We start from the raw sequence: 16,500 nt of genomic DNA on the forward strand, positions 1-16,500 counted from the left end.
TCTCTTCCTCCTTCCCTCCCACTGACCTGCTTGGCTCCTAACCCTGTATGTGCTGCGCTTGCTGCTATGCATCTGTTTTTCTCACTCTGCGTGTGACTGGTGGACCTGCCTATAGCATCAGGTAGGAAAATTTGCAGTTCCTCCCAGGTCCTTCCAAAGGGGCACCAGTTATGAGACGGTTCTGAAACGGGGACTGACCAGTGGCCTTGCACTGCGTGAATGATTGTAGAGTCTTTTTGGGATGAAAAACCAGTTGATTGGGCGGAGTGGGCATTGACCCTTGCTCTGGCATAACTACATCTTCAGCCTCCTTGTAGTATTCAAATTGTGTTTCCTTGTCATACTCCTGGCTTGCAAGTGCCTGTTTCCACAGCACATACGAGGGCAGAGTGCACTTTCAATTGTAACATTTCCAAACCCAATGGGGGTGTAACTTTGAAATCTTGACCCTTAGAACAGATGCACCTAAGAACTTACCTCCTTTCCTAGTTGACGTGACTGATGTTCTCCACACTGATCTGCCCACTGGCCCCTTGGGTGTTCATAGAATAAATGGGTAGTGGTTGCAGGTATGTCTATTTGTAGCAAGTTTATTGTCATGCAGGGCAATCTTCTGTTGTTGGTAGAGTTTGCCCGTGACATACTGGGTTCCTAAAAGCATGTATGTTCTTTGTCCTTCAGACTAAGGAAGAGCAATCTCAGATTACTAGCCAGGTAACTGGTCAAATTGGCTGGAGGCGTGAAGGGATCAAATATCGTCGCAATGAACTCTTCTTGGATGTGCTGGAGAGTGTGAACTTGCTGATGTCACCGCAAGGTAAGTGCAGCAAAGGGGCTCCTATTCTAGTGAAATAAAGGAAGGAGGTTGAGGGTGATGACACTTTCTTCTCTCTTGCTTTAGCAGTTGTTCTTTCTGCGTTTCTCTCCAGGTCAGGTATTGAGCGCCCATGTCTCTGGCAGGGTGGTGATGAAGAGCTACCTGAGTGGAATGCCAGAATGCAAGTTTGGCATGAATGACAAGATTGTAATTGAGAAACAAGGCAAAGGGACTGCGGATGAAACAGGGAAGAGGTAGGGGTGGGGGCTGACTCTGGGCCCCAGTTGGTACAGCTGAACTTTGTGTGTCTTTCTGCCCTGTCTTGCTCCCTTCTCATTTGGGAAGCCACTCTAGCTTTCTTGAGGGTGATTGTTCTTGTTTTACACCCTGCTGAGACCAGAACCACTTTTGTTTATAACCCATTTCCAGTAAGCTAGTCGATTGTTCTCTAGTCTTGCTGCTGCTACTTCCAAATTGAGAACGTTTTGAATGGGAGTGAGAACAGCAGAAGGTATAAATAGCGAATCTTGATTTAACGAGGTACCAAGCAAAGCTGATTTTTCATTCTACTCAACATTCCCCTATTGTTGGCTTGGCCAATTAGCAGACTATCCTAATCTAGTGTGTATTATATGTTATGAGCCTGTAAATTAAGAGCCATGAAATTGCGTTCCTTCCCGCTGGGCTAGCTAGTCTGTGGAATGAATGAGAGTGGCGGGGTGGAATAATACCGCAACCAGCATTGGTCTGCTTCTCCCTCCACGTGTCAGCTTCAACTAAAGCATAGCTGTCTGTGGTCTTGTCAGTTTTCAAATGAACCACCTGGGGTGGTGCAGGCTGACTGCCTCTGAGGCCCTCCTTACTCCCTGATAACCACTTTTGTTAATGAATTCTTTTTTTTTTCCTTTTTGTGTTCTGCTGACTCCAGTGAAACAGGAAGGTAGATAACCTGCTTACTGCTGTGTGCACGCACTCCTCACCCCTTCCCCATCTTTTTGCTTTGTGTGACTTGTGCATGTGCCACCATCTTTAGACACTTCCACACAGGTCATGCCTGTGATTGAAGGCTGAGCTGCCACTTGCCTGTTCTAGGGAACAAAGCCCACTACAAAGTGTTGCTGTCCCATCAGGCTGGTCTGGGGACAGTCCTGCGCAAGCTGGGCGACTTTCATAAGGCTTTATAGTAGGGGTTACTACTCCTGGCGAAGGCTGTGGTTGGCTTATTGCATTTAGCAGAGTAGCCAGATGGCGCAAGAACTCCTTCCTCCTCCTCCTCCCAGGTACGAAAGCAGGTGGGGAAACCCACGAGAGAAGCTTGAATAGGAAGGTGAATCTAAATATGGCTTTATCATGATGACAGTGGGCAGAGAAGTAAATTCATTGGGCTGTGGGGAAATTACTTTTCTTCAACACTGCATCATATGTGCGTGAGAGAGAGCCTGAATTTCAAAGAGATATTCCCAGTAGAATGCAAGAGACAAGTTGCTAAGTGAAGCCTTTGCCAAACCCTTTCGGCAAAACACACTGGCCAGGGTGTTCAGCCAGCTCCCTCTTGAAACAAAGCCTGAACCATATGAATATGAAGCAAGCTGTTTCCTATGCCCATTCCATGTCTTGGGCACCCCCTTCTGTACCCTGTGGCCCAGAAGCAACCCTTCTGTACTCTGGCACACCCTCCTTGAATGACGTCTGTGTCTCGAGTGTCATTCGCTTGCTCCCATTCAACACTTGCAGTAGCCAAGAGTTGCAATGAGATCTTGGTGGTGTTGGATTGTTCCTGGAGTTTTTCTTCTACAAGTGGCTGCGGGGAGCCTCCCCTGCCTCTTTCAGCAAAGGTACAAAGAAGTGAGACCTCACTGGATGCTGTAAGTCAACACTAAACTCCAGTGACTTTGCTGATCTTTTAAGCCTGCTAGAGAGGAAATTTTATGGCCCCCAAGTCCTTTCTGGTACATGGAAATGCAAAGGTTGGAGGGCAAAGAGCTCTTTCCGCCTTGTGTTGCTTAATGGTCTGAACAAAATCCCTCTTGTAAGGTTATGTTGCTTCTTCCACCTAAAGGGCTTGGGCAGGGCAGACTGGACTCCAGTCTGCCAGATGAAGTGTTATTGGCAGAGCAGGAGCGAGCCTTGTATAGCGATCACTGGTGGGCTGCTGGGGAAAAGCCTATTACTTTGAGTCTTGATGGATAGCCAAACAGCCCTACTACCTGTGAGGGAATCCGTTGGCTCCAGTTGCTCTCCTCTCTGCCTCGTTTACTTCATAATTCCTTCTGTGATGGCAAAGTGCTCCGTAGAGTAGTCTCATTGCAGCTGATAGCCTGAGTACTGCTGCAGCCTCAGATGCATGCCAGCTAGTGGTTCTGATTGTGACTCTCCTTGTGTTCTTGTGCCGTAGCGGGAAGCAGTCGATTGCTATTGATGACTGCACCTTCCACCAGTGTGTGAGGCTCAGCAAGTTTGACTCGGAGCGGAGCATCAGCTTCATACCCCCAGACGGCGAGTTTGAACTCATGAGGTATGGCTGGTGGGAATAGGCTGCTCTATTCCAGAGGTTTGCCTCTGCCTTGGCTGCCATAGGGGAATCATTGGGGGGCTCCCTGCAAGTCACAGCTAAGTAGTCTTCACTTGGTCACTTGCATTTTTAGTACAGAACTGGCACAAGGGGTGGAGCTTGTAACTATTGCATTGATCATGGGGTGGTGATGATTGACACTCTTCTGCTTGAGACATTGGAGGCCAAATGGTGCCTAAAGATATATAATGAAGGCGCCAGTTAAACCTCCCTGGGGAGAGCATTCCACAAATGGGGAGCCACTGCAGAAGAGGCTCGTTCTCGTGTTGCCGCCCTCTGGACCGCTTGTGGAGGAGGCACATGAAGAAGGGGCTCAGATGACAATTGCAGGGTCTTGGTTGGTTCATATGTGGAGAGGTAGTCTTTGAGGTATTGCAGTCCTGAGCGGGCTAAGGCTTTATAGGTCGAAACCAGCACTTTGAATTGGGCCCAGAAACTAATTGGCAGCCAGTGCAGTTGGGCTTTGAAGGAAAGCCCTGTTTCCCTCTCCCCAATAAATGTGCATAAGCTCCACTGTTCTCAGCACCTTTTTGCCTGCTGAAAATAGATTTGGCTGCATTTTCAGGTTTTTAAATTGCTTTTCCGTTTAATTCTGCAAAGTAGACTGAGAGCAGTTTTTAACTTAACTGTACTTAACACCTGCTCTGTCCATTATGTCCTCTTTCCTTTCAAAAACTAACAAGTGGTTTAGCATCAGGCTGTCCTTTCAGATCAAGTGTCCTCTCAAGGAGAGGATTTGCAAACTGTGGCATGGCCACCCTCTGTTTCTGTAAGCGAAAGCATATCGGTTTCTCTTCTTGTCACCATCCCGTGGTCAGACACTGGGATGCCTTCCCCTCCATCCACTAAAGGATGTTAAATCTTGACTCTCAGGTATCGAACCACTAAGGACATTATCCTGCCCTTCCGTGTGATCCCCCTGGTGCGGGAGGTGGGCCGCACCAAGCTGGAGGTGAAGGTGGTGATCAAATCCAACTTTAAGCCTTCCCTCTTGGCTCAGAAGATAGAGGTAAGTGCAACAAGGACATCAGGTTTGCGCAAGATGCAGCAGTATATTGTAGTGGTGTTGGGAGGGGGCTTCTGTGGAAGGAGTCACTTCACCTCCAACTTGTTAGCCTGTGAAAGATGGGGGCAGGGGCTGTTGTCCCTGCTTTTCCCTCTTGGTGCCTGAGTATAGATGCTGCCAGGCCTTTGCAAAGCCTTTGCTTTTTCTGAAGATCAGAGTGCCGTACTGTCCTTGGATATGATGCAGGTTTTGGCTGGATCTGTTTGCACTGCAACAGAACCACACTGCTAGTAGCTGAGCATGGCTAGAGTCTTTTGGCATACATTTCACTATCGATGGCAAAGCCAGCTGCTTCTTATGTGTCCTGGACTGTTCGTTGACAAACGGGGAAAGTTCTGTTGAAATGACCACAGAAATGACATTTCTGTTTGAAATGGAATTCAAACTACTTCTGTCTTCCAGGTGCGAATCCCAACACCTCTTAATACAAGTGGCGTTCAGGTCATCTGCATGAAAGGGAAGGCAAAATACAAGGCCAGTGAGAATGCCATTGTCTGGAAGTAAGTCCTGTCACGCTTCTTGCTCTAGGCAACTATAGCCTAATAAGGGTATTGGTACTGGCGGTTCTCACACTCCCCTCCAGGCTTACCTGGTTCAGAGAACAGCTTCCTCTTTATTCCCTTTTCTCGTTTCTTAGAATTAAGCGTATGGCTGGAATGAAGGAGTCTCAGATCAGCGCAGAGATAGAGCTGCTTCCCACCAACGACAAGAAGAAATGGGCTCGGCCACCCATCTCCATGAACTTTGAGGTACGAGGCCAGTGTCTTTTCCTGGATGGCTGCTGAAGCCACCTAGGAAGGGGCAGCATTACTGCAAAAACAAAGGTGCAGTGAGCACAGGCATTAATTTCCTGTATGCCCCTGTTTAGCAGAAGTCATTTGTCAGTGAAGAATCTTCCACCATAGCTTTCGTGTGTATGGCCCCAAAGGTTCTGCTTATCACTGTAGGACTTTTCATTCTGATTCCCATTATGATGCAAGTTTAAGAAATCCCCTGCAAACCGAACTCCCTTCCTAATAGTTGAAAAGCTGGAATGAGAGATTCTTTAGCTTCCAAAAGCCACTGTAATTGGCAAGGTAGTTTGCTTAGCTGGCATTCCACAAGGACACTACAGGGTAACTCTGGAACATGGGACAGAAGTGGGAGGTTGAGGAAGATCTCAAGTTGTACTGAAAGCAAAATTTGCACATTCCTATCACAGTTCAAGGTGGTGGTTCAGCTAATCATTAGCTACTTATGTATGTCCCTGCTGGGGAATGAACAGGATCCTGCAAGCCACTTGTGTATTTAAATCTGTCTCCCAGTTGTGTGCTTCTGGGTAACAGCTGCAGATTTCTTACTGGAATTATTAAAGAGTGGCCAGCAATTTGGCTTTTGACTTAAGGAGATCTTCAGAACTGCTGAGGTGGTAGAGAACTAAAAAAGACTCCTGCTATGAGCAGTTTCTTCAGTGCTGTAGGTTGGGGTGGGCAGCTTTTACCCATGGCACCCAGGCTGTAGACTTATTTCTGCTCTCCATCCTTGCTCTCCTTTTGCACAGGTCCCATTTGCACCATCCGGGCTGAAGGTGCGCTACCTGAAAGTCTTTGAGCCAAAGCTGAACTACAGTGACCACGATGTGATCAAATGGGTGAGGTACATTGGCAGGAGTGGAATCTACGAGACAAGATGCTAGCCCTCAGCAGCCAGCTGGCTCCCTCTTCCCCAGCCTCCCTTGGTCTCAAAGTACAATTGAAGAGCATCTCTCTGGCCCCTCCTCCGTACAGAGGCTGGAAGCTAGACTCCTGCAGCTTCTCTGGAAAAAGAACACTGGTGCCTGCTCTGGCTTCAGTCACTGTTGGAGTTTGCAGCTGGCGTTGGGCGGCTAGAGAGCCCCTCCGCCACAGCTTACCTCTTGCTTCTGTCCCAGGGTATAAAAGGGCCAGTCTAACCACCACCCCCTTGTGGTCATTCTAGGGAACATCCACCACCATGTGATAAAACCCTCCTGTTGGTGTCACTACTTGCATCATATCCTAGTATTTTTGGAAGTTCTTGTGCATATGTACTTGTAGAATAGGCCTGAAAACCATAGGCTGGGCAAACCTTGAGTTGATTCTGGCTCCTGTGCTTGCTATTGCTGTTGTGATTGTTGCTGTGCAGCCAGAGTGGGGCTCACACTTCCCCTCCCTCTTTGTTGTGTAGAGTCCTTGATATGGAGCCCTGCTCTGGGAAGGTTTGTGACCAAAAAGGCAGAGGGTTGGCATCTGCTCCTTGTTGGGCTGGGGTGGGTGGGCATAGCACAACATTTCAAAGCCTTGGGGGCCCTGTTAATGGCTGGCAAAGCCAGCACCTTCCCCATCCCCAATCAGAACTTCAACCTCCTCCCAAAAGTAAACCCAGCAGGCCCATGAGGACAGGTCAGCTTGTCTTTAAAAATCTACAGGTTTTTCCTCTTAATTTGGAATTGGCCAGTTACGTAATTCCTTGCCTCCATTCTCTTCTCTCTCCCTTGCCCCCGCCCTTTTTTCTTTTTGCCCAATCAGTTTATGCTTTCATTTCCCAAAATGCTTTTGGGTCAATAGAAATGCTGCTGCAACCCACAGTCCTCTGCTTCTGATAGTGTGGTCTACCATTTTGTACACTTGTGATTTGTCCAGTTCTAAACCCAATAAAAGTATGTAGAACCAGCTTGTTTTTAAGTGGTCCTCTTATTAGGGGAGTCATGGGTTGGATCCATCACCAGACTGTGGCTACCCTGTGCTCTAAAAACTGGGAAGGGACCTGTGCACTTGCCAGTTGTTGGCCTTCTGCAGAGCTTTCCAAACTTCTCATGTTGGTGACACACTTCTTAGACATGTATCATTTCACGACACAGTAATTCAGTTTTACTAGCAAGCAAGAGGTTAAACTAATCCCTTTCCAGCCCCTGGAGGAGCATGGAGAGCATTAGCATGACACACCTACACACTGCAGCTGACCCACCAATGTGTCGTGACACACAGTTTGGAAAGCTCTGTCCTGTAGTGTCAGCAATCAAGCTGTATTTTTCAGCCTTGCAGTCATTGCCTACAATTGAGGAGGGAGAGCAAAGCCTTGACAGCATTGGCACTGGGGACCACCACCTCCTCGCTGCCACAGAACTGCCACAAAAGCACATTTCTGTTACTGATACACAACTCACACCTACAAAGGTCATTGTGTTAAAGTACTGAGGTTTCTCTGCTAAACAATCCCCACATGACTGCTGTGGAGTTCTTGCCTGGTGCAGGTTTCTGGGAAGTGTTCTGCCATGCACTCTCAGTTCCGTTAGGGAACCAGCTGTGGCGTTTGCCCCTGGGAAGTGTCAAGGAAAGGGTTAAAATGGGTGTGCTGTGATTGGCCAGTGAGAATGCAAGGGGGGAGTAAAAGATAGAATGGGAGGTTTTGAAAAGTCAGTTCATAGAATCATAGAATCATAGAGTTGGAAGAGACCACAAGGGCCATCGAGTCCAACCCCCTGCCAAGCAGGAAACACCATCAGAGCACTCCTGACATATGGTTGTCAAGCCTCTGCTTAAAGACCTCCAAAGAAGGAGACTCCACCACACTCCTTGGCAGCAAATTCCACTGTCGAACAGCTCTTACTGTCAGGAAGTTCTTCCTAATGTTTAGGTGGAATCTTCTTTCTTGTAGTTTGGATCCATTGCTCCGTGTCCGCTTCTCTGGAGCAGCAGAAAACAACCTTTCTCCCTCCTCTATGTGACATCCTTTTATATATTTGAACATGGCTATCATATCACCCCTTAACCTCCTCTTCTCCAGGCTAAACATGCCCAGCTCCCTTAGCCGTTCCTCATAAGGCATCATTTCCAGGCCTTTGACCATTTTGGTTGCCCTCCTCTGGACACGTTCCAGTTTGTCAGTGTCCTTCTTGAACTGTGGTGCCCAGAACTGGACACAGTACTCCAGGTGAGGTCTGACCAGAGCAGAATACAGTGGCACTATTACTTCCCTTGATCTAGATGCTATACTCCTATTGATGAGGCCCAGTATTGCATTGGCTTTTTTAGCTGCCGCGTCACACTGTTGGCTCATGTCAAGTTTGTGGTCAACCAAGACTCCTAGATCCTTTTCACATGTACTGCTCTCAAGCCAGGTGTCACCCATCTTGTATTTGTGCCTCTCATTTTTTTTGCCCAAGTGCAATACTTTACATTTCTCCCTGTTAAAATTCATCTTGTTTGTTTTGGCCCAGTTCTCTAATCTGTCAAGGTCGTTTTGAAGTGTGATCCTGTCCTCTGGGGTGTTAGCCACCCCTCCCAGTTTGGTGTCATCTGCAAATTTGATCAGGATGCCCTTGAGTCCATCATCCAAGTCGTTGATAAAGATGTTGAATAAGACCGGGCCCAAGACAGAACCCTGTGGCACCCCACTAGTCACTCTTCTCCAGGATGAAGAGGAACCATTGATGAGCACCCTTTGGGTTCGGTCAGTCAGCCAGTTACAAATCCACTGAGTGGTAGCATAGTCAAGACCGCATTTTACCAGCTTCTTTACAAGAATATCATGGGGCACCTTGTCAAATGCCTTGCTGAAATCAAGGTAGACTACATCCACTGCGTTCCCTTCATCTACCAGGCTTGTAATTCTGTCAAAAAACGAGATCAGGTTAGTCTGACATGACTTATTTTTCAGAAATCCATGCTGACTATTGGTGATCACAGCATTCCTTTCTAGGTGCTCACAGACTGTTTGCTTAATGATCTGCTCCAGAATCTTCCCTGATATTGATGTCAGACTGACTGGGCGGTAATTATTTGGGTCCTCTCTTTTCCCCTTTTTGAAAATAGGGACAACATTTGCCCTCCTCCAGTCTGCCGGGACTTCGCCTGTTCTCCAGGAATTCTCAAAGATGACTGCCAGTGGTTCTGAAATCACATCTGCCAGTTCTTTTAATACTCTTGGATGCAGTTCATCTGGCCCTGGAGACTTGAATACATCTAGACTAGCCAAGTATTCTTGTACTATCTCCTTAGTTATTCTGGGCTGTGTTTCCTCTGCTGAATCATTTGCTCCAAATTCTTCAGGTCGGGCATTGTTTTCTTTATTGGAGAAGACTGAGGCAAAGAAGGCATTGAGGAGTCCAGCCCTTTCTGTGTCCCCTGTTTGCATTTCACCATCTTCTCCTCTGAGTGACCCCACGGTTTCTTTGTTCTTCCTTTTGCTACGAACATACCCATAAAAGCCTTTTTTGTTGCTTTTAACCTCTCTAGCAAGCCTGAGTTCATTTTGTGCTTTAGCTTTTCTGACTTTGTGTCTACACGTGCTGGCTATTTGTTTGAATTCCTCTTTGGTGGTTTCCCCCCTTTTCCATTTTTTGTACACATCCTTTTTTAATCTTAACTCAGTTAAAAGTTCTTTAGATAGCCACCCTGGCTTCTTTAGGCACCTTCCATGTTTCCGTCTCATTGGTATTGCCTGAAGTTGTGCTTTTACTATCTCCCTCTTAACAAACTCCCAGCCATCTTGAACTCCCTTTCCTTTTAGTATTACTGTCCATGGGATCTCACCCAGCACTTCCCTAAGCTTTATGAAGTCGGCTTTCTTAAAGTCGAGAAATTGAGTCCTAGTATGCTTGGCTGCTCCTTTCCGCTGTATAGTAAACTTCAGAAGAGCATGATCACTCGCGCCTAATGATCCTTCCACTTCTACCCCACTAACCAGGTCATCAACATTGGTTAGGACCAGATCTAAAATGGCTGTTCCTCTTGTTGCTTCTCCCACTTTCTGGACAATGAAGTTGTCTGCAAGGGCAGTGAGGAATCTGTTTGACCTTATGCTCTTGGCTGAGTTTGACATCCAACAAATATCCGGGTAATTGAAGTCCCCCATTACTACTATCTCCCTTCCTTTTGCATGCTTGGCCATCTGTTCCAGGAAGGCATCATCTATGTCCTCCGTTTGGCTTGGGGATCTATAGTAAACTCCCACAATGAGGTCACTGTTATTCTTCTCTCCCTTAATTTTGACCCAAATGCTCTCACTTTGGCTTTGAGGTTCTAAATCTTGGATCTCTTCACAGGTATACACATCCCTGACATATAACACCACTCCTCCTCCTTTCTTGTCTGGTCTGTTTCTTTGAAATAGATTGTATCCCTCCATTATTACATTCCAATCGTGGGATTTATCCCACCAGGTTTCAGTGATTCCTATTATGTCATATTTAGTTTGCTGTACCAGGAGCTCAAGCTCATCTTGTTTATTTCCCATGCTTTGCGCATTAGTGTACAGACATTGAAGTCCATTAATCATTCCCCCGTGTCTCTTATTTAAGGATTTTCTCCTCCCACCACTAGGTCTGCATGCTCTTTGCTCCATTCGGTCTATGACATTTGGATGATCATCTTCATCAATTGATAGACTCCTACCTTCAGGAGCACTGTCTCCCTCCCCCACATTAGTCAGTTTAAAGCCCTCCTGATGAGGTTTCTGAGATTTTTTGCAAAAACATTCCTCCCAACCGTTGTGAGGTGCAGCCCATCGCTTGCCAGAAGTCCATCTTCAAGAAACTGCATTCCGTGATCTAAGAATCCAAACCGTTCCTGTTTGCACCATTTGCGAAGCCAGTTGTTCACTTCCACTATTTTTCCCTCTCTCCCTGGGCCACGTCGTTCAACTGGGAGGACAGATGAGATGACAATTTGTGCATTTAATTGCTTCAATTTCCTGCCCAGAGCCTCGTAATCTCTTTTGATCTTCTGGAGGCTATTGCTTGCAGTGTCATTGGTTCCCACATGAACCAAGAGGAAGGGGTATTTGTCAGTGGGTTTTATGATTCCTTGCAGTCGTTCAGTTACATCTTGGATCTTAGCCCCGGGGAGACAGCACACTTCCCGAGACATCTTGTCAGGCCCACAGATCACTGCTTCTGTTCCCCTCAGTAGGGAATCCCCTATCACCACTACACGCCTCCTCTTAGGTCTGGTCGGGGTTCTTCTGTGAGCTGTCGGTTCCAAGGTCGCCTGGACATTCCCAGAGGACTGCCTTTGCTCCTCGTCTTCATATACCTGATCGACTGTAATGAGGGAGAGATCCTCAAATGGAGTCTGCTCTTCGTCTTCCATGCTAGGGGAAAGGACCTCAAAGCGATTGCGTATTTCTAAACAATCAGAGCGAACCCTGGGCCTCCTACTTCTTTGAGTCACGTTTCTCCATATATCTGGCTCCTGTGTTGGTGAACTAGCCACCTTCTCAGGGGAGTCCCCTGTCTCTTCATTGGTGGAGACGGTGTGCTCTGTTGCTTCCAAGAAGAGTTCCAGCTCTCTAATTCTTTGGAGCGTAGCTACACGTTCCTCCAGTTGCTGGACTTTGTCTTTTAAGAGGGCAATCAACATGCAATTGCTGCAGGTAAAGCTGCCTGCAACCTTTGGCAAGATGGCAAACATTGCGCAGGAACCACAGGCGACTGCAGCTGTTCCCTCACCCTCCATCTTGGGAACGTGTCGTTGGGGGTGACTACAGTGGTCCTCTATCATAAAAAGTGTGGAGACAGGACAAATAAATCCCTCCCAAAAAACCTAGGTCTCCCCCAACAAATGTTTGAGACTAGCTCCCCTAAATCTAAAATATGGATCAAACTGCTGCCCTGAAGCTCAGTTGAGGTCTGGGGGTTGACAGTTGGGAGTTGAGATTTGTCAGTTGGGAGTTGAGGCTTGGGTTGGAGAAGGAAGAGGGTGGAATACGCAGTGGGTTGGTTGAGTTGTATTGTGTGTGAGAGAGAGGAATTGTTAGGGAGTTAGACAGATAGTTGGGAATAATTCAGTTTGAAGTTGTAGGAACTAAGATTTAAGAAACTGACGAGAAAAATAAACCGAAACCATACGCTTGTTCCTGCACTTCAAAATAAACTTGATTATTTGTTTATGTTAACAACTGTCTGGACTCCGTGTGTCCCCGTGAGAAGTGGGGTGGTGGCAGCGAAGAAAGCAACCGCAGTGGTGGCACAGGGTCAATAGACCATGAAATGTCCGGTGGCCCTGTGTGATCGCCACACCAGCCAGACCTGTTGGGCTTTATTGTAGCTCATAAGAACAGCATGAACGTCACACTGCAGCCTATCCCTCCCTTCAGGGCTGTGTCATAACAAGTGATTGGTCGAGGTGGAGAAGAGATCTTTTGAGTAAAGTGTTTCAGTTATTATCACACTGACGGGAGTCATATCCAGCGCATGTTGAGGTTTTTCGGAGAGGATCAGCCTTGGACGCATTAACTTATGCTCAAATGTTAGTTTTTGCTTCACTATGGAAATTGGTCAATAACTGTTGAGACAGTAGAAACTGCCTATTAAAACCAGGCAGCCAGCAGGGAGATGGCCAGAGTGAATTTTACTGTGCCGCATCGCAGTCCTGGACCCTACAAAAAACGAAACCTTGAAGAGGATTTTTAGTCAAAGCTCACTTTGCACTCGGAAAAGGGTTGTTCTCTTCATATAACTTTGCTATAGGGCAGCCTCCTCCAACCTGGTGCCCTTTGGGCTCTGAGGCAGGCTGCTTTAGTACTTTACCAGCTCAACCTTCCTATTAGTATTTTTGGCTTTAGTGGCAGTTCACTGAGCCAGTCCACCTCCCCTGCTTTTCCAGCAAGCCAGAAAGTGGATGCTATCATTCTGCACATTAGGCTGTGGCGTGGAGGTGTTCCTTATGTTGCTATCGTGAATGGATTCTGGATTCTGCAGCGTCATAGAAGGCTCCAATTGAAAATGTTGCCTTGCTGCTGTGAAGGAACTTCACCACCAGGGGGATTTATGCTCTGTGAAGCCTGCCAGCACTCTTTGAGCAGTGGGTGGGTGCACATGCTTCTCTTAGTCTCTCACAGCAAATCTAGCCTGAAAGGGATGTGACATAGGTGATTGGCAGATTAAAGGTAAAGGTAAAGGTACCCCTGCCCGTACAGGCCAGTCTTGCCAGACTCTGGGGTTGTGCGCCCATCTCACTCAAGAGGCCAGGGGCCAGCGCTGTCCGGAGACACTTCCGGGTCACGTGGCCAGTGTGACATCGCTGCTCTGGCGAGCCAGAGCCGCACACGGAAACGCCGTTTACCTTCCCGCTAGAAAGCGGTCCCTATTTATCTACTTGCACCCAGGGGTGCTTTCGAACTGCTAGGTTGGCAGGCGCTGGGACCGAGCAACGGGAGCGCACCCCGCCGTGGGGATTCAAACCGCTGACCTTTCGATCGGCAAGCCCTAGGCGCTGAGGCTTTTACCCACAGCGCCACCCGCGTCCCCGATTGGCAGATTACAGGGGAATAATTATCCAGGGTATCGGGTCAAGGCCAGCTAGAGTGGACAGAAACAATGTGATTAATCTCACTGAATGCATCAGCCTGTTTATGGGGGGCTGTCATAAGCCACTTGATTTTGCAGCCAGGCTTACCCTGGCTTACCCTGTCAAATGCCTAGCAGGCTACAATCTATAGATGCTTTTGGCTAGTTGTCAGAGGTGCCGGATGACAAGACAGCTTGTGGATTGCAGTCATTATGCCGGAAGCGGAAAGCTCAGTAGACTAGAACCTGCTTATCTTTCGTTGCACAGCTGCCTCAGAGAGTAGGCCAGTTGTGTCTTTACCACCTAGTAATAGCTGCCGCTACTTCCCTCTCAACTCCTAGCCCACCCAGATAGGAAGGAATACAGGGGAGCCGTAGGAAATACTAAAATCCTGAGACAATGCACCCTGCGTTTCCCAGCCAAATCCCTCTCGCTATGCACAGAACCAGCCTACCGCACCCTGTCTTTCCCAGAGATCAGAGCGCTTACTGTTTTTTTACACCTGCAATCTTACGCTCCTATATGAACCCAAGTGGCTTAGACATATGGGAGATCACTAGATTACCAGATTTTGGCAAACACGCACTGCAGACACCAGTAGCCAAAGTACAAGAAGTTTTATGGAAGGAAGGGAAGAAGGCAAAGGGATAAGGCAGGTTTTTTGCTTTTTTTAAGGAGTGTTGTGGCTGAAAGCTACCTATCGTGACCTAATAAAAACTGGCTTCTCAGACTATTCACAAGCATTATAATGTAGATGGGCATGTTCTGATGGATGAGGGCAGATGACTGACCCCAGTAGTAGGGAGGGAATCGGCAGACCCTGATGCGAGGAGTGGGGAATAAGGCAACAACTCAGAGTTAAAGGGCTTTTTTTCGCACACTGGTTTGAGTGGTCAAAAGGAGACAGGTGTCATTCAGAGCCTGTGTCACAGTTGATACCTTTGGTGGGGAAGTGGGAAGGTGCTAGACACCTTGGGGCAGATGGAGCTGGTTATTTTTCCAAATTTCCTGCCAGACAGCAATGGAAGGACAAGAGATCAGGCTCATGGTGGTTATTATAGAGTCCTATGCCGGGAGACCCAAATTCAACTCCCCACATTTACATGAAGCTCACTGGCTGACATAAGCTAAGTTAGACTAAGAGTAACTAGCCCAATCTAGTGACCGTAAGTATAAAAGGGTAGGGGAGCATATGGATGTATTCTGGCTTGAGTTCCTTCCAGGAAAGGCAGGATATATAAATTAAATAAAAATGGAATCCAATGACTTCCTCACCAACAAACTCCGGCAATCTCACTTCCAGGCTCAAGTGACTTTATTTACATTTCCATACTGATTAACTGTTCGCATCAGAAAGAAATTGAACAAGAACAACTAACTACTTCAGACTCGGTCCCCTGCTTACAGTGAACTCTTAGTAACTTTCTTAAGTGCCAAACTAGGAATAGGCTAATTTCATCCATAAAAAAACCTGTTTTTAATATTAAGCACCAGAAAGTTAATGTAGGGTTCCCATTATTTCAAGAAGTGAAAATCCAGACCCAAAAGTTGTTGAGCTTTCGGGAAGGTCCTTTTTGGGAAGATCCTGCCATGGCTCAGCATCAGTATCACTAGCAAGATCTGCTACTCGTGAGTGAGAGAACAACTTTTAGGCACTTTTGCAAACTTGGAACTTTAAATTTGGCAGGGCTGGTGCACCAGATGGAACTCCTTCCTTCCTTCCTTCCTTCCTTCCTTCCTTCCTTCCTTCCTTCCTTCCTTCCTTCCTTCCCTCCCTCAACATGTCAATTTATCACAGCTCCTCCATGGCTTCTATATTTTAGCTCTGGTCCAAATTCCACCATGATGAGTTCTCAGTCACAGAGGAGCCTGGAAGAAGAGGAGGTGGGGTTAAAACAGTGCAGGAAACTAGAGGAGCTTGAAAAAATAGCAAATAATGCCCTCCCCATCTCAATGCAGATTTCAGCCAGAGTTTTGCACGCAGGCCAAAGCAGCACAAGTCTTCGCTTGTCTGTAGTGTTGATTCTGGCCTGGGCAGCTATTCTGGGACAGTAAGAGGCAGTGTGCAAATTCGGAGTAGGAAGCGGCAGGCCTTTGCTGAGCAAGAGGGGCTGCACCAAGAATATGCTGCACTCTCCAAAAGCTGCTGGCTGGGTACTCTGCTTGCAACTGCAGCCCACACAGAGGCCCTGAGGACGTCTGCATGTGGCAAGTGCTTGCACAGGCCGAAAATGTGAACATAGGACGCTGCCCTGTATTGCACCAGGGAATTCATCCATCTGTCAGTGTCGTCTACACTGACTGGCAGTGCAGCTTTCTGGGTTTTCAGTTGGGAATCTTGCCAGTCCTGCCTAGAGGTGCCTTGCAATGCAATTGAGATCTTCTGCAAGCTTAACACTAAGCTCTACAATCCTTTCCTTCCACGCCACTGAGGTTTGCTGGAGGACAGCGCCCCCTTCTGTCCTGATTGCAGCAGCGTCGATACTTGCTAACTGCTAACAGTTGCTTCTCCCTCCCCTTCTAATGTTTTCTTTGGCATGCTTGAATCTCTACTGCTGGGTCTTCCATCAGTAACTCCATTTGGTTTAGCCCCAGACCTACATCTGGAAAGGGAGAGTCTTTTGACAGTTGGAGCACTGCCAGTGGTGAAGGCCTGGCAACACGGATGCGTGGATAGGCCATGCCAGACTCTCCCTTTCCCTTCAGACAGAAACAGCAGCAGGTAAGATTAAGGAGGGCATCACCAGGGCTGCAGGAC

General features: G+C 47.5%; 1 protein-coding gene across 3 annotated transcripts in view; it reads left to right on the forward strand.

Moving 5' to 3' along the window:
- Positions 1–7,125, forward strand: part of AP2M1 (adaptor related protein complex 2 subunit mu 1) — a 32,854-nt gene extending 25,729 nt beyond the window's left edge. For all 3 annotated transcript variants that reach the window (XM_028731756.2, XM_077929657.1, XM_077929656.1), the window contains exons 5-11: positions 682–817; positions 930–1,071; positions 3,213–3,332; positions 4,263–4,398; positions 4,858–4,955; positions 5,093–5,204; positions 5,996–7,125. In XM_028731756.2, coding sequence (XP_028587589.1) covers positions 682–817; positions 930–1,071; positions 3,213–3,332; positions 4,263–4,398; positions 4,858–4,955; positions 5,093–5,204; positions 5,996–6,130 — 879 coding nt within the window. In that variant the 3' untranslated portion in view covers positions 6,131–7,125. The remainder of the gene's footprint in view (positions 1–681; positions 818–929; positions 1,072–3,212; positions 3,333–4,262; positions 4,399–4,857; positions 4,956–5,092; positions 5,205–5,995) is intronic.
- Positions 7,126–16,500: the final 9,375 nt, after the last annotated feature.

The sequence above is a fragment of the Podarcis muralis genome, chromosome 6 (genome assembly GCF_964188315.1).
Source record: "Podarcis muralis chromosome 6, rPodMur119.hap1.1, whole genome shotgun sequence".
Taxonomy (NCBI): domain Eukaryota; kingdom Metazoa; phylum Chordata; class Lepidosauria; order Squamata; family Lacertidae; genus Podarcis; species Podarcis muralis.